The sequence below is a fragment of the Haplochromis burtoni genome, unplaced genomic scaffold (genome assembly GCF_018398535.1).
Source record: "Haplochromis burtoni strain Fernald_Lab_line unplaced genomic scaffold, NCSU_Asbu1 Contig_84, whole genome shotgun sequence".
Lineage (NCBI taxonomy): Eukaryota > Metazoa > Chordata > Actinopteri > Cichliformes > Cichlidae > Haplochromis > Haplochromis burtoni.
The window spans coordinates 33,573-48,968 of NW_024582445.1; the positions used below are offsets into that span (position 1 = coordinate 33,573).

The 15,396-nt window shown below is 38.2% G+C and overlaps 3 protein-coding genes across 4 annotated transcripts in view; 2 read left to right on the top strand and 1 right to left on the bottom strand.

Moving 5' to 3' along the window:
• The first annotated feature begins 343 nt into the window (after window positions 1-343).
• LOC102311469 (free fatty acid receptor 2) lies at window positions 344-7,222 on the top strand. 2 transcript variants are annotated; one of them, XM_005925506.2, is made up of 2 exons: window positions 344-2,109; window positions 5,375-7,222. In XM_005925506.2, exons 1-2 carry the CDS (start codon window positions 1,985-1,987, stop codon window positions 6,294-6,296), a joined length of 1,047 nt encoding a protein of 348 aa, XP_005925568.1. In that variant the 5' UTR covers window positions 344-1,984; the 3' UTR covers window positions 6,297-7,222. The 2 variants fall into 2 exon arrangements, with proteins under 2 accessions (XP_005925568.1, XP_005925569.1); XM_005925507.2 differs by lacking the exon at window positions 344-2,109 and adding an exon at window positions 2,720-4,949.
• A 3,532-nt stretch (window positions 7,223-10,754) lies between these two features.
• LOC121814798 (free fatty acid receptor 2-like) lies at window positions 10,755-11,648 on the top strand. The gene has a single exon (XM_042222360.1). It carries the CDS (start codon window positions 10,755-10,757, stop codon window positions 11,646-11,648), a length of 894 nt encoding a protein of 297 aa, XP_042078294.1.
• A 281-nt stretch (window positions 11,649-11,929) lies between these two features.
• The window catches only part of lim2.5 (lens intrinsic membrane protein 2.5), a 15,120-nt gene continuing 11,653 nt past the window's right edge, over window positions 11,930-15,396 (bottom strand). The window contains exons 3-5 of the mRNA XM_005925508.3: window positions 12,913-13,062; window positions 12,649-12,783; window positions 11,930-12,094 (exon numbers count right to left, since the gene is read on the bottom strand). Of these exons, the coding sequence (XP_005925570.1) occupies window positions 12,033-12,094; window positions 12,649-12,783; window positions 12,913-13,062 (347 nt within the window). The 3' untranslated portion in view covers window positions 11,930-12,032. The remainder of the gene's footprint in view (window positions 12,095-12,648; window positions 12,784-12,912; window positions 13,063-15,396) is intronic.

Here is a 15,396-nt window from a genome sequence, read left to right on the forward strand (position 1 = left end):
CAGTGCCGTAGCTCCGCAAACGCACATAACGCACACTGCGTAGGGCACCAAATGGCCGGTAGGGCACCAAAAAAATCAGGGTCGTAAAAAAAAAAAAAAGTAACCATATTCTGAATACCACCTTTTTTTAAATAGTAACTGTAACGGAATACAGTTACTCATGTTATGTATCTAAATGGCCGGTAGGGCACCAAACGGGACACAAAAAAAAAAAAAAAAAAAAGTAACCATATTCTGAATACCACCTTTTTTTAAATAGTAACTGTAACGGAATACAGTTACTCATGTTTTGTATTTTAAATACGTAACACCGTTACATGTATTCTGTCACTCCCCAACACTGGTTACCTCACCCTTCTGTACTCCTGTTTCCAAGAGTTATTTCTCCAGTACAAGTTTCAGTTATGATTTTTTTCATCTGTTATCTTCTGCATTTTGAGCGAGTTGGGAATAAGGCAACCATCCATCAGAGCCGTGCCAGGGACCAAGTGGCTCCTCCATAGTTAGAAAGCCTCATGTCCTGGGCACTTCAAACCCGCCAGTTATTGGCCCTGAAGAAACAGAGGGTCACAGACCGATTCCACTTCAAGCTAGGGAAACAGATTACATCTGTTTTAGAAAAACAACAAAACAAAACAAAACAAAACAAAGAGCTTTAGTAAGGTCTTCAGATGCAGTTTAAAGGACAGATTTTATCATGGCAACCAGCATCAAACTCAAGGGGTGGATGAAGGTGATAGACAGGTCTGGTCTCCCTGGGCAGTTCAAGCCATGGGTTTAGCAGCAGATTCTCTCATGAATTATCTGGCCCTCGCTCGTATATGAGGTGCCCATGACTATAGTCCCATTTCCTCCCAGTCTTGCTGTCCAAGCAAGACTGGGAGGAGATGGAAGAAAGAAGAGGCAGTGCTGGGATTGGGAGCATTCCTTCAGTCCTGGTCAACAAGAAGGAAAGATGTTAACTAGTTCTTGAGGAGGTGCACTTATTCTGATAAAGTGGGAGCAGGCAATGAAGCAAAATGTCAGCTGGCAAGATATCTGCTCATGTAACCCCCAGAGGATTAAATTCCTCATCCAGGAAGTTTGACTTGCTTCCCAGATGTTCTCATGGTACAAGGTTGAGTAGCCAGCCTGTTGCCTTTGTTCAGGGACAGGGACCCTCGAGCACATCTTGAACACTTGCTGTATGGGACCGAGCTAAGGACCAGATCCTAGAGTCTATTGCAGCGGCAATCAGCAAGGGGATTAAAGATAACAGGTGCAGCACTGTCGTAACCAGAACCATCAGGATAGTCACTGCTGGATAGCAACCAGAGAACCAACCCAAAAACTCAAAGGGGGGCTTGATTGCAACCACACAAGACTGGCAGTTCAACAGGTATATTTTAATTTGGCCTTTTTAGGTCCCACAGTAACTCTATCCTCCTGCCTTCTGAAGGGAAATATTCTGAGCTGTGGCTGCTTGACTGACACCTATATATCTACTTATATGGACTGCATTATTTCAAAGAATTCTACTGTGCATATTCATCTCTGTCTCAATAAATGAAAGAAATGTGGTCACTGGTAAAATAAGGATACCAGCCAAACTATCTATTTCACAACTTGGAGTCATGGAGACCGACAGAAGCCCACATGCTGAGCACTGGAAAGAATTCAAAAGGTTTATTTACAGGTTTGTTTGAGGAAAGAAATAATGTAATCAGTGAGGCATTTTAAGGTCCCTAAGTGGCAGCGAAGGTATTATGGGTTTCCAAGGCACACACACACTCTGAAGTATAAAGCTCACAGGCCTCAGGCAAACATGGAAAGGTCTGCACAGAGACACAGAAAGAATTATGTACCCACCTGACGCAAAGATCTGGCAATGACTGAGTGTCTGCTCCAACATTAAGTAGCCGGCCTGATTGTTCAACTAGCTGCAGGTGATTCAGATCAGCTGAGCAACCACTGAGGAAAGGTAAACACTATACCCACAAAACACATGCACAGACTGACAGGGGAGAAAGAAAGAGAGAGGAAAAGAGTGACGGAAAGCCAGCATGATGCCGAGAACCCACTGCGAAGTAACACAGAACAGGAAGTTAAAGGCAACGGTTATGTGTGTATGTAAGTAACACTTCTGATTACATTTTTGTGTGTATGTCATATTGTTATTCAAAAAGGTTTATGCTCAATTTCTTCTTTGCTGATGTGATTCTTGCTCATGGGAACTGTTTTCCTGATTAAATGTGAAATGTTCTGTTACAAAAATATATTCCAGCATCAGGTTGTTTGTATTGTTGTTCAGTCTCTGGAGCTATGGAAGTGTATGTTTTTGTTAAATACATTTGCACAAATTTGTTTCTAATGCTCTGAATTCAAAAAAGTTCTTTTTGCTATAGGGTCAAATATTTAGCAGGTATTATAAAGATAAAACTCTCAAATGTGAAGGAAGCTATAACCAGAAGTGGCTGTTAGCAGGGCTAAATTATTTTTAAAAAAATATAAGCTCTCATTGCTTCCAGCTGAGGGCATGGAGATATTTGCTCAGTAATAATAAAAAAAATAGTCGCATCCCACACGATCTGCTTACATCTTCAGCATATCCTGTTTTCCACCTCTATCACTGTAAAGTGGACGTGGTGTAGATAAGATAAGAGTTGGATCTCAATATATTATTTAATAATATTTGGGTATTGTTATAAGATATGTAAGATATTTAGCAGATGCTATGTAGATCACCATCTAATATCTCTGAAATATCTCTTAATGCTTTATGTTTCTACTCCAGAAACATGAGTTTTTGTTTCACAGAAAACTGTTGTGTAGAAAATGTGTTTTCTGATGGCAACAAATGATGTTAGTATTTGAAATGTTTGAGATTTGTTTGAAATTGGTACACAATTAATTAGTTCTACTTAGGGTTGGGCGATATGTAAAAATTTATGTATGTATGATGTAAAAACAATCGTAAGCCCAATAATCGACGATGGGCAATATATTGGCACATACGCAGACTTTTAAAGGGCGGAGCAATGTAATCATGCAACGACTGATTTGCACGTTTACAAAACAGAACAACTCCACACATGGACGAACTAAATGCCAAAAAATATAAAGTCGCCAATTTGGGATTTCTTTGGCTTTAAACCGGATGAAAGAGGTAAATCTAAGGATGTAACCAAAGCGGTGTGCCACTTCCGTGAGAATTTGCTCACGGATGAAAGACGGTGTTGTTAAAACATCGCAAATATTATTTTTTCTTTTGACTACTTCTATTAGCTCCATCATTATGAGCAGATTTACACATGGACAAATAAATCAATCAATCGCCCTTGTAAAAATGATATTCCATATATTTGTCCAATCGCCCAGCCCTAGTTCTGTTGTAATTTTGGAATATTTGACTACAAGTTTTCCTTATTATTGATACAGTCCAGTCACTTGGCAGTGTTCATTCTCATAAAGAAACCTAAAACTGCCATAAAAATGAATGTAGTACATTTAACCAAAAGAAACAATAGGCAACCAAACCAGCAAATGAAAATGAAGCAAGCTCCTTAACTTTGGGATCTACTGTTTTGTTATAAATTTTGACATACATGTACATACAAGCGTCTTAATGTTTCTGTGAAACTGGAAAAGGAAGTTGTGGTGGAGGGTTGCAGCATTGGTGTGTCGCTAACAGTAACCTCCTATCTACACACTGATTCAGAAAGCCATTGAACCAGAGAAGAATAAATTCAGCTGAGAGTAAAAGATTTCCTTCAGCAACACCACATACTTCTCTTAGGTTGAAATACAGCCAGCGATAAGTGTACAGTCATTTTCATAACTGGCCATTACTGTTTCAAGTATAAAACACATGACGAGCATGAATCAGACTGAAAGTCAATATAGACTCTTACAAACAGAACTACATTTCCTGAATTACACTAACTGTATCTTTTTTTTTCTATTGCTGATGCACTGGACTTTTACTCCCTACAGGGTGTGCATTGCAACATTTTTTAAACTACTGACATGAGGACATTTGTTTTGAGTGGTAAATGGACTGGTTCTTTTATATCACTTTTTTACTCTACCTGAGAACTTAAAGCGCTTTATACAACATGCCCCATTGCCCCATCCACACACACATTATACTCCAGTGGATGCCACAAAGAGCAACTTGGAGTTTGAGTCTAGCCCAGGGATATTTGTCATGCAGACTAGAGATGCCGGGGACAAAAGCACCAACTTTGCAATTAATAGATGGCCTGCTCTACCTTCCGCGCTATGGCCAGCCCTTTACATTGTAGGTTCCACACAGTTGTTCCCATTTCAGTTACATATACTGCTGAAGTTATTCTACTTAAGCATGAGCACCGATACATTTTTAAAAAGTAGCATAGATTGCAAAAGGACCAGTGATATTTTTAAGATACTTGATACCATAGTTATTTCCTGTTGCAAGAGATGTCAATTTCGTGAAAAGGAAATCATTGACAAACTGTTCCTAAGCAACAGATAACAGAACTATAGAGGTTAAAGCCTACATGTTATTTTCCCCTGCGCTGCTGGAATCACAAATATCTTAAAACACTATGAATTAATTGTCTACTTGGGGGAAAAAATGTATGTATAAAATGATTATTTCTTCCCTGAGTTTTGTTGTAGGCGTAACTATATCATTTTTAATTCTAATTATAAGTTCATAAATGATTACAGGAGAGTAAAACATAGGAAGAGGTCTTAACCCATCTAAGACAAACTGTTAACATGCTGCAGTTTTGCATCGTAGTTAATATTAACCACTGGTACTAGTCACGCTGAAGTCACATGTGACTTCAGCGTGACTGTTTCCGGCTTCTAACATTTTATATCAGTTCATCTTTGAACTCACGAGTTACAACTTGAAAGTCTTTGATGAAAGTTGCAGAATGGAATTTTAGTTGTTGTTAAGTCTGGAAACTTTCTTCTGCTTGGTGAGTAAATACATTTACCTTATCACACCAAATACAGAAGATTCTACAGTTGATGAAGTTCTACGGCTGATGCAGAAAGTCGACTGCCTCATTTCTTTGGCACTGATCAGTGAATAAAAGTCATTTTATTCACCACAATGTAAAATGCAAAAATCAAAAGTATCAACTAAGCAATATTTAAGGTGCTTATTTTACTTCTTTATTTATGCATTTAACTATTTACATAGACAGGTTGGAAATAAAACTGTTCAATATTGTTCAATACTGTTCAATGTGATTGATCAGTGAACGTTTGAACAGGCAGCTGTCTTTTACTCTGTGTTTAAATTGTCAGAAAAAAGCTAAATGTTTTATTATTATGGGGTATATTTTTTCTAAACTGTGATTGGTATCTGTTCTTTTTTCTTTTTCTTTTTTTGGTTTAGGTCCATAATGGAATCTACCGTGAACAGTGGAGTGATTCTTTCAGTTTACATCATTTCATTCCTGATTGGCTTCCCCTGTAATCTCTTGGCTCTCTATGCATTTAGTACTAAGATTCACTCCAAGCCACTTCCAACAGACATCCTGCTGCTCAACCTGACTGTCTCTGACCTGATGTTTTTGATCATTCTGCCTCTCAAGATGCACGAGGCAGCATCTGGTATGGAATGGAATCTGCCCAACTTCATGTGCTCCATCACCTCCTTCACATTTTTCTCCACAATCTACACCAGCTCCTTGCTGCTGATGGCAGTCAGCGTGGTTCGCTACATAGGAGCAGCATTTCCTATCACCTATCAGAAGCTGCACAAACCCATGTATGCAATTGTTATCAGTGCTGTTATTTGGCTGATCTCGACAGCACACTGCAGCATTGTTTTCGTCATCCAGCATCACCCATCTTTGGCCAGCAATAATTCCAGTACTTGGTGCTATGAGCATTTTACAGACGAGCAGAAGCAGATCCTCCTCCCAGTACGTCTGGAGTTTTTCTTTGTACTCTGCCTCATACCTCTTCTTATTTGTGTTTACTGCTACTTGCGCTGCATCTTGATTCTGTACAGCCGACCCAGGATATCCCAGATGCAGAAACAGAAGGCCATTGGCATGGCCTCAGGGACTCTTGCTGTGTTCCTTATTTGTGTTCTGCCATACAATTTATCTCATTTAGTGGGTTACATCCAGGGACAAAGCCCAGAGTGGAGGTACTACAGCTTGCTGCTTAGTTGTTTCAACACCTGTATTGATCCAATCATTTTCTACTTTTCCTCCTCCATCTTCCGCTTGTCAAGTGAAAAGTTCATTTTCAGGAATTGTATGCTCAGTCCTTCACGGTTCCAAGGACATGTCAACAGCTCTAGCTAGACTAACATTTCCTTTCATTAGCAATTGTTCATATTTAGTTTGATTATATTTGTTTGAGTGCACATTACAGAGATAAAATAATATGCAGTATGTAATCTCATTACAGTCTATTTAACTCTTATGTCTGGCACATTTTATCTTAATCTAAAATATATCCAAGTTTTCTGCTCCCCACTCACACAAACTATTTTTGGTGATTAAAAAGACAAAAAAACATTGTTGCGTAACACTGGTGCCGCATAGTGGAAAAGTGAGGTCATTTTGATATAAACTGATGCATTATTACCTGATCTAGTCACTTTGCATGTGTTTAGAAAATGTGTTTACTGATAGCGAGACATAAGAATTTTTTTTTTGAAATAGCTGTACAGGGTTTATCTGAACTTCCTCATAACTGTTCAATGACTCAAAATAAAATGTTAATGAAAATAGAAGTGTTTATAAAACTGAAATGTATTTTTGATTTAATTTTTTTAAAGCAAAGATGGCATTTTTCTTATTCTGTAATGCTATCTATTGATTTGTTTTACTATTAGCAGAATACCTTAATATTACATATCTTGAAAACACTCATTTACATTAACAATCCTGCGCAGAAGGTCATAAACAGGGCCAATCAGCCTCAAACGCTTGCCTGGAAACTTGCCTGTCACAGCACTGTAAATGGCCACTGCACGCAGTTCAAAGAAAATTGGTCTGGTATGCAGAGAGGTGCACATAATATAATTTATCATTCTATAGGTAATGCTCAATTCAGTTGCTGTGAACTTTTTGAGAACTTTATTTTTGCATCATATGGAAATTCACTAGATTAATTATTAATTTGGTTTGTGTAGCCATGACTTGCTGAAAACAAAGAACATGGACACAAAAACAAACAAAAAACAATAATAATGATGATGATGATGATGATGATAATAATAATGTTAATGATGATGATAATGATGATGATGATGATAATAATAATAATGTTAATGATGATGATGATAATGATAATAATAATAATAATAAAGGACAGAAGAACATCATATTAAGTCAAACCGACAGTCTTCTTCTATAATTTACTTCTTATTGAAGATACTTGAAAGGTGAAATTAGTAATAAGCAGATGTTCAATAGTTTGGATTAAATTTGGTCTATTCAGATCCCCCAGTTATCCTTTCCCAGTCTACCTGTCTCTTGAAACAAGATGTTCTGAGAGCTGTCAGCCAAGTAGACACAATACGTTTGACACCCATTCATCCATTCTCTTCCAATTCAGGGCCCCAGCTGTCAGAGGGCAAGAGGTGTAGGGTACACCGTGGACAGTGTTGGGAAGGTTACTTTTGAAATGTATTCCATTACAGAATACAGAATACATGCCCTAAAATGTATTCTGTAACGTATTCCGTTACGTTACTCAATGAGAGTAACGTATTCTGAATACTTTGGATTACTTAACATATTATCATGCATTTTACAACTACATGAATGTACTATTGCTGTGTGATTTATTACTATTACTGAAGGTCCGCGGCTCCAAACCATAGTAAAGGGACCTCTGACTAATACGGGTTCCTTGTCGGGCTTGTAGCCGAAAAATGGCTTTACTTTGTTGTCTGGGTCAACTCTGCTTGCGAGAGACAGAGAGAAGCGTTGAAAGGTTGCTCCAACGTACAGTCGAGTCTTAATAGCTTACTTACAACTGGGCTCGTCAGGCTCTCTCCTTGGCTGCAGTGGTTATTATTATATTTACATGCTTCCAGCTCCCGTTTTTGCTCGATGACAACTCGTACTTTTCGACTCTCCTTTTTCTTCCACCTCGCACTCACAGACACATAACGAGTATGGCAGTCCATTCTCCCTGCAGCACGGACTACACTGCCCATGAGGCTACATTCTTTAGGGCTATGCCTGTAGCATTCTGCCTGTTAGCTTAGCACAACAACAACAACAAAAAGGCGCTCTCTCACCCAGGAAACACACGCAGAGCGTCACCCTGTAACCATGGCAACTGCAACGCTGCCGCCTGGAACTACAGAACATAGCTGTCAAACAAAACCGAAACAGTCCTCACCTGCGACAATATGAAACAGGAAAGTACCGCCGTGTAATCCATTTATTTCAACAAAGTAACTGTATTCTAAATACTACCTTTTTAAACTGTAACTGTAACGGAATACAGTTACTCATATTTTGTATTTTAAATGCGTAACATGTATTCCGTTACTCCCCAACACTGACCGTGGACAGGTCGCAAGTCTCTCACAGGGCTAACACAAAGACATAGACAGACAACCATTCACACTCACATTCACACCTATGGGCAATTTAGAATCACCAGTTAACCTAACCCCACTAACTGCATGTCTTTGGATTGCGGGAGGAAGCCAGAGTACCCAGAGAGAACCCACAGAAAAATGGGGAGACCACGCAAACTCCACACAGAGAGACCCTGGCCTGACGGTGGAATTGAACTCAGGACCTTTGTGCTGTGTGACAACATGATACCTCTATATTATTTCAAGCGATTCTTTAGTGCTCATTCAACTCTGTCTCGACAAATGAATACAAAAATTCGGTCTCTGGTAAAATAAGGATCCCAGCTAAACTATGAACAGTGCAACCTGGATAACACTCAGAAATAACACGAGACAGCTGTCTGAAGGCAATGTGTGTATGTCAGTAATATTTCTGATTAAACGTTATTGAGTGTGTGTCATATTGTTACTCAAAAAGCTTTATTCTCAGTGGCCTCTTTGCTAATGTGGTCGTGCTTGGACCGCATTAGTATTAGAAGTTGGAACTGTTATCCTGATTGACTGTGAAATCTTCTATAATAAAAATATATTCCACCATCAGATTGTTTTGTATTGTTTAATCTTTGAAACTATAAAACTGGATATTTTGTTGAATAATTTACACAAATGTATTTCTAATGTTCTAAATTTAAAAGAGACCTTTAATTGCTTGGTTAAGGTCACATATTATTCTTGACTAACAAGAATAAAGATACAAGTCTGAAAGGTAAAGAAAGTCAGCAGATGTACTTTGGCTTTGAGCAAAGGGTTAAACTGGGCAAGAAGAATCTGGTAAGGCATTCAGTATTTTCGGTAAATGAGAAATTAAATCTGAGGTGCTGATTAATGCATAATATCGAGTGCATGGTGATATTTCCTAAAAAACTAAGAAAAAATCACTTCCCACAGTCCTCCTTGCATCCTTAACACATCCTGTTGTCCTGCTCATCACTGTGATGTGGGCACAGTGCAGATAAGATAAATTTACAGCCTGTACATAACAAAAAATCTAGTAGAGCTAGCAGTAGAAACTACAGTAACTTGTTTTTAAATTACATGTTTTCCACACATTAAACCACTATGTTATGTATCTTTTTCTCGTCTGTCAAACCCCACTTTAACCCCTGGTGGTCAGTGTTAGTGTTTTGATATAACAAGGAGTATATGGGATAAACTCAGGATATAGAGCAGACCGTCAATCTTCAGCTCTTTCAGTCTATGTGCTGTAAAGTCCTTAGGCATGACATCCAGTGACTTTGACTTAAGGAGAGTATAAACTCTCCTTAAGTCAAGGAAAACTGTTTTTATACTGAAGGCTACATGTATAGGTAATCTCCACAGTGCTCCTAAAATCACAAATTTCTCATGGAGCAATGGAAAATATCTTGAATTCTAATAAATGCAGGCTTCTGGCCTCATGAAATCCAAATCAGAATCAATAAGAATCAGAATACTTTATTAATCCCGAAGGAAATTACTATGATAATAATTTATTTTGGTGACAGGAGGTCCTTTGTTAACATATCTAAGATGAAAGTCAACATGAGCTGCGGTTATTTATTTTAGTTAATATTAACCTACTGGTGTCTGCTGTTAGTCACTGTAGTGTGCCCCAGTGTGTCGCATGGAGTTTTAAGCTTCTAACATTTTATATCAACTCATCTTTAAACCTGGATTAGAAACTGGAGGTCTTTGATGAAAAGAACAGAACGGAGTGTTAATTGTGAAGTTTTGACATCGGAGAAATATTATACCGCTTGGTAAGTAAAAATATACCAAGATCCTATTTGCTACTGAAAATCATCTACTGATGACAGCTGACTGCCTCGTTTGTTTTAGCACCTCTAAGTGATTGAAGTAATGAAACACATTTTCCTAAATAACTGTATCTATACTAACGTAAAATGTTAATTGTTTAGCAAGCAACACTGATGCTTTAGTATTATCTATTGATCATAACTGCAAGACATTGATTTTCCTTCATTGTTTAACTAGAGACATTCACTTTCTGAAGTTTGAAAATTCCTACATTACTTGCCAATTAACGTCTGTAAATTTATTTTATTCATTACTGTTTGGTTTGATATATTAGATTTAATAATACTGTATATGTATAAGATGTATGAGAAGCATAGAAGAAGAAGTTAATCTGTGTTGTTTATTTTGGTTTAGGTCCATAATGGAGTCCACTGTGAGCAGTGAGATCATTCTCTTCATTTACATCATTTCATTCCTGATTGGCTTCCCCTGCAATCTCTTGGCTCTCTATGCGTTTAGTGTCAAGATCCACTCCAAGCCACTTCCAACAGACATCCTGCTACTCAATCTGACTGTCTCTGACCTGCTGTTTTTGATCATTCTGCCTCTCAAGATGCACGAGGCAGCATCTGGTATGAAATGGAATTTATCTCATTTCATGTGCTCCATCACATCCTTTGCTTTTTTCTCCACAATCTACACCAGCTCCTTGCTGCTGATGGCAGTCAGCGTGGTCCGCTACATAGGAGCAGCATTTCCTATCACTTATCATAAACTGCACAAACCCGTGTATGCAGTTGCTATTAGTGCTGTTATTTGGCTGATCTCGACAGCACACTGCAGTATCGCTTTCATCATCCAGCATCACCCATCTCTGTCTAGCAATAACTCCAGTGTGTGCTATGAACACATCACAAAAAAGCAGCTGGAGATCCTCCTCCCAGTACGTCTGGAGTTTTTCTTTGTACTCTGCCTCATACCTCTTCTTATTTGTGTTTACTGCTACTTGCGCTGCATCTCGATTCTGTACAGCCGGTCCAGAATATCCCAGATGCAGAAACAGAAGGCCATTGGCATGGCCTCAGGGACTCTTGCTGTGTTCCTCATTTGTGTTCTGCCATACAATTTATCTCATTTAGTGGGTTACATCCAGGGACAAAGCCCAGAGTGGAGGTACTACACCTTTCTGCTTAGCTGTTTCAACACTTTCATTGATCCCATTATCTTCTACTTTTCCTCCTCCAACTTCTACTTCTTTAGAGAAAAGATTATTTTTAGGAAGTGTAGGTGCACTGATTCAAGGCTGCAAGCGTAGACCAACAACTCTAGCTAAGATTGAAATCACATCATATTTAATATCACATGTACATATTCATTTTATTCTATTAATTTACTATAAATTACAGAAATTATATCAGGATTTGAGCCTTATATTTAACAATTCATACATACAGACCTGTATCTGAAATCTTTTAAAATATTCAAGCTTAAATTTGGATATCTTACTATTGCTTATGATCCTAAGCTGTTTAATGGGATTGTGTTATCCTTGACCATTTTCTTAAAAATAAAAAAATAAAAAAAATACACATTTGGTACATATGCAGTTTTCCAAATTTTATTGTTTTCCACCACGGTGCCAATCTTTAAATGTAAACTAATGTCTTCCGCAGCCCTGACACACTTTTTCCTCTTTCCATTAACGTGGGCCAGCCACTCTTCTGCACTCATGCATTCTGTAGGCACACATGTAGAATATACCTGCAAAACATCAACAAAAGTCATCTTTAAAGAGACATAGAGACAATTTCTATAATATAACATGCCAAACAGACTTTGATTTCTGATAGTAAGACATATATTTCGTGTATGGAGTAGAAGATTTAGAAAATATATACATAGCCTGTATTTGGCCTGTATTTGTATAGTGCTTTACTAGTCCCTAAGGACCCCAAAGTGCTTTACACATCCAGTCATCCACCCATTCACACACACATTCATACACTGGTGATAGCAAGCTACATTGTAGCCACAGCCACCCTGGGGCGCACTGACAGAGGCGAGGCTATGATGGATAGTTTGACAAGTAAAGACTGTACTAACTCAGAAATCCAGCAGCTCTAACATATATAAGTATGGATAACATTTTCAGAAAATGAAAGTGTTCATAAAACTCAAATGTATTTGTGTTATTATAATTAAGAAATTAATAAATGAGACCTGCTGTAATTTTGGTTTATTCAATGCTTTTCTGCATTTCCAAAAACTGTTAAATATCACTGTATTGATACTAAGATTCATCTAGATAAACAAACCTGCAAAGAAGGTCATTAGCAGGGCCACCCAGCCTAGTATGTAGGACCAAGAGAAGCGCCAGTCACCAAAGCGCTTGCCCAGGAAGTTCACAGTCACCCCAGTGTAAATGGCCATTGCAAGCAGAACAAAGAGAGCTGGTATAGTGGACACACAGTTAGACATAATATGATACTAATATGATAAAAATAATGATACTATCAGTTTCCAAATAATCACTTTAATAAATGTTAAAATGTTAATTGTTTTCTGCATCAATGACTTACTTGAAACAAAGAACATGATTCCAGCGGCAAATGATCGGTTGAACCGCTCAAAGGCAGAAAAGTGGGCAAAGGAGAGGATTCCTGCGATGATGCCAGCAAAGCATGACATGGCCGACAGGATCATAAAAGCACGAGTGGCATTCCAGTATGCTGAGGAGGAGTAAAACAAGAAAATACTATGAAGATGTATGCTAGAAGAACTACAACATACTAGCACTACCCAGGAAATTACAGATGTATTTATTATATATTTTAGATGTTAAAAAAAAAAAAAGATAAATTTGAGTTCAGAATAAGATTCTCTCTGAATATAACTCATAAACTTGTAACTTTCTCTATTGTAATGCATAATATAATATAAATTAAAAAAAAAAAACAAAAGACAACTTTAATCAACTTGAACTTGCATTGGAATATATTAATAATTTAATATATTTACTAAAAATATTTGAGATCTATTTTGGTGTACTGACTCTTTGATTCCTTGTGCGGTGTATGGTTGTAATTGCAATTAATACAATTTATTCCAATTTCATTTATGACATCAGCAGCAGCTGTTAGGGTAGCCAAACATTAGTATGATGTAATGCTGAAACCAAGGGGCATCATGGGTTATTGCCACCAATACAGGGATCCAAAGTTATTCTTTTTGTCCTCAGAGTGACATAGATTAGCTGGATGAGGCGGAAAGTTCAAGTAGTGGATATAATGATCATTTTAAATTATTATATATTTGAAAAACTGATTTTTCATTGTCTGCAGTTGTCATGTCCAAAACTGCCCACTCTCATTGGTTATCAGACTGTCACCAGATAACCAATGAGAATGGGCCTCAGCAGTCCTTTGTATTATAAACATCGATGGGCCAATTTTAGCATGCAAATAAGTTTATTAAGAATAACAGGTAAACCATTATATGTGCTAAGCATCAGCAGTGTAACTGTGATCATACTGGCATGCTAACATTAGAGCAAATACCACAGAGGTTGGCTATAAACTTGGTCTTGGACTTTCATTCTTTTTTTTCTTTTTCCTTCTTCTTTTTTTTCTTTTTTTTTTCCTTCTTCTTTTTTTTTCTTCTTTTTTTTCTTCCTTCCTACGGAATTATATCCGCACACGTCTGCCGCATTTTGAAAGCATGTCGTCCGACACCTTGGATAGATGCCTTTTTTTTTTTTTTTAAATGACATCAGAAACAGCAGTATGCGACATTACGTGATGGATGTGGATAGATGCCTTAGTGATAGCCAGGGTCCGAACAGAGAATCTCATTATTCTATGACGCACTACAGGAGATGAGTACACCTTCAACTCATTCATCCAAAAGTAATGTGGGATTTCCCTATCGGAAGATTTTTGGCTTTTTATTAATTCTCGTCACTGTCTAATTCAGTATAACATTGTACACAGGTTACATTACTCAAGGGAAAGACTTCACAAAATGTACCCAGACTCCCCTCTGTGAAAAACGTATGACACATTATGGAAATGCACTTTGTCCGAGGCTTCAGGGTTTTTGGTGTGACATCTTCACCTGTCTGTCTAATATTCTTAACACCAAGATTGATCCAAATCCACCAGTAATTATCTTTGGGATCTCCAAAGAAACACAAAGTTTACAACATGCTCAAAAAAGTCTTGTGGGAGTCATGGAAAGGTCACTAGAAAAACCGCAGCCACCAAGTACCTGCAGAGGGTCAGGCAAGTCCTGAGGAGTCAGCTGAACGATAAGAACAAGACCCGGGCCATCAACACCTGCCCTGATGTGATCAGGTACCCGGCTGGGATAATAAGCTGCCCAAAGAAGGAGATAGAAGCCACTGACATCAAGACCAGGAAGCTCTTGACCATGCATGGAGGGTTTCACCCCAAGTCCAGCACCCTGAGGCTGGTTGGTTAGTTGTTGGTGGTACTAATGTTCACGATGCGGCAGCTGCATCTATTTTTAGTTTCTGTTCATGCTTTCCTCTCTCTCAGCTTTTCAGCTTCATCTTTTTGACACTTCTTCCACGAGGGCTGAGTGGGGATGTGTGACTCAGACAGGTGTTGATGATGCCGTGCTTCCTTTTCACATTCAGCTACACCGTCTGGACCGGCAGCCTTGTAATTTGGACTTCATCACTATGACCAAATTAATTATCACAATTATTTTCATCAATATTTGATTCCAATTATTTGTTACAATAATTATTGATTTTAGTGGCAAAATATTACGGTGCTGTCTCATAGACGTAACCCTGCTTTCACAGCCATGCTGTGCTGCTTTCCTGCTGTTAGACAAATTCTATTCAATTTCATTGTAGCAACAAATCACAAGAGCAGGCACCTCAGCATGCTCTGTATGGTAAGATAAAGACTACACTAATACAGAGAAACCATCTGGGGCCGAGAGGAGGAAGACAGGACAAAGACACGCTGTGAAGACTGCCACAGATTAAAAATAACTAATGCAGAGAGGTCTATAAATACATAGTGACTGAACAA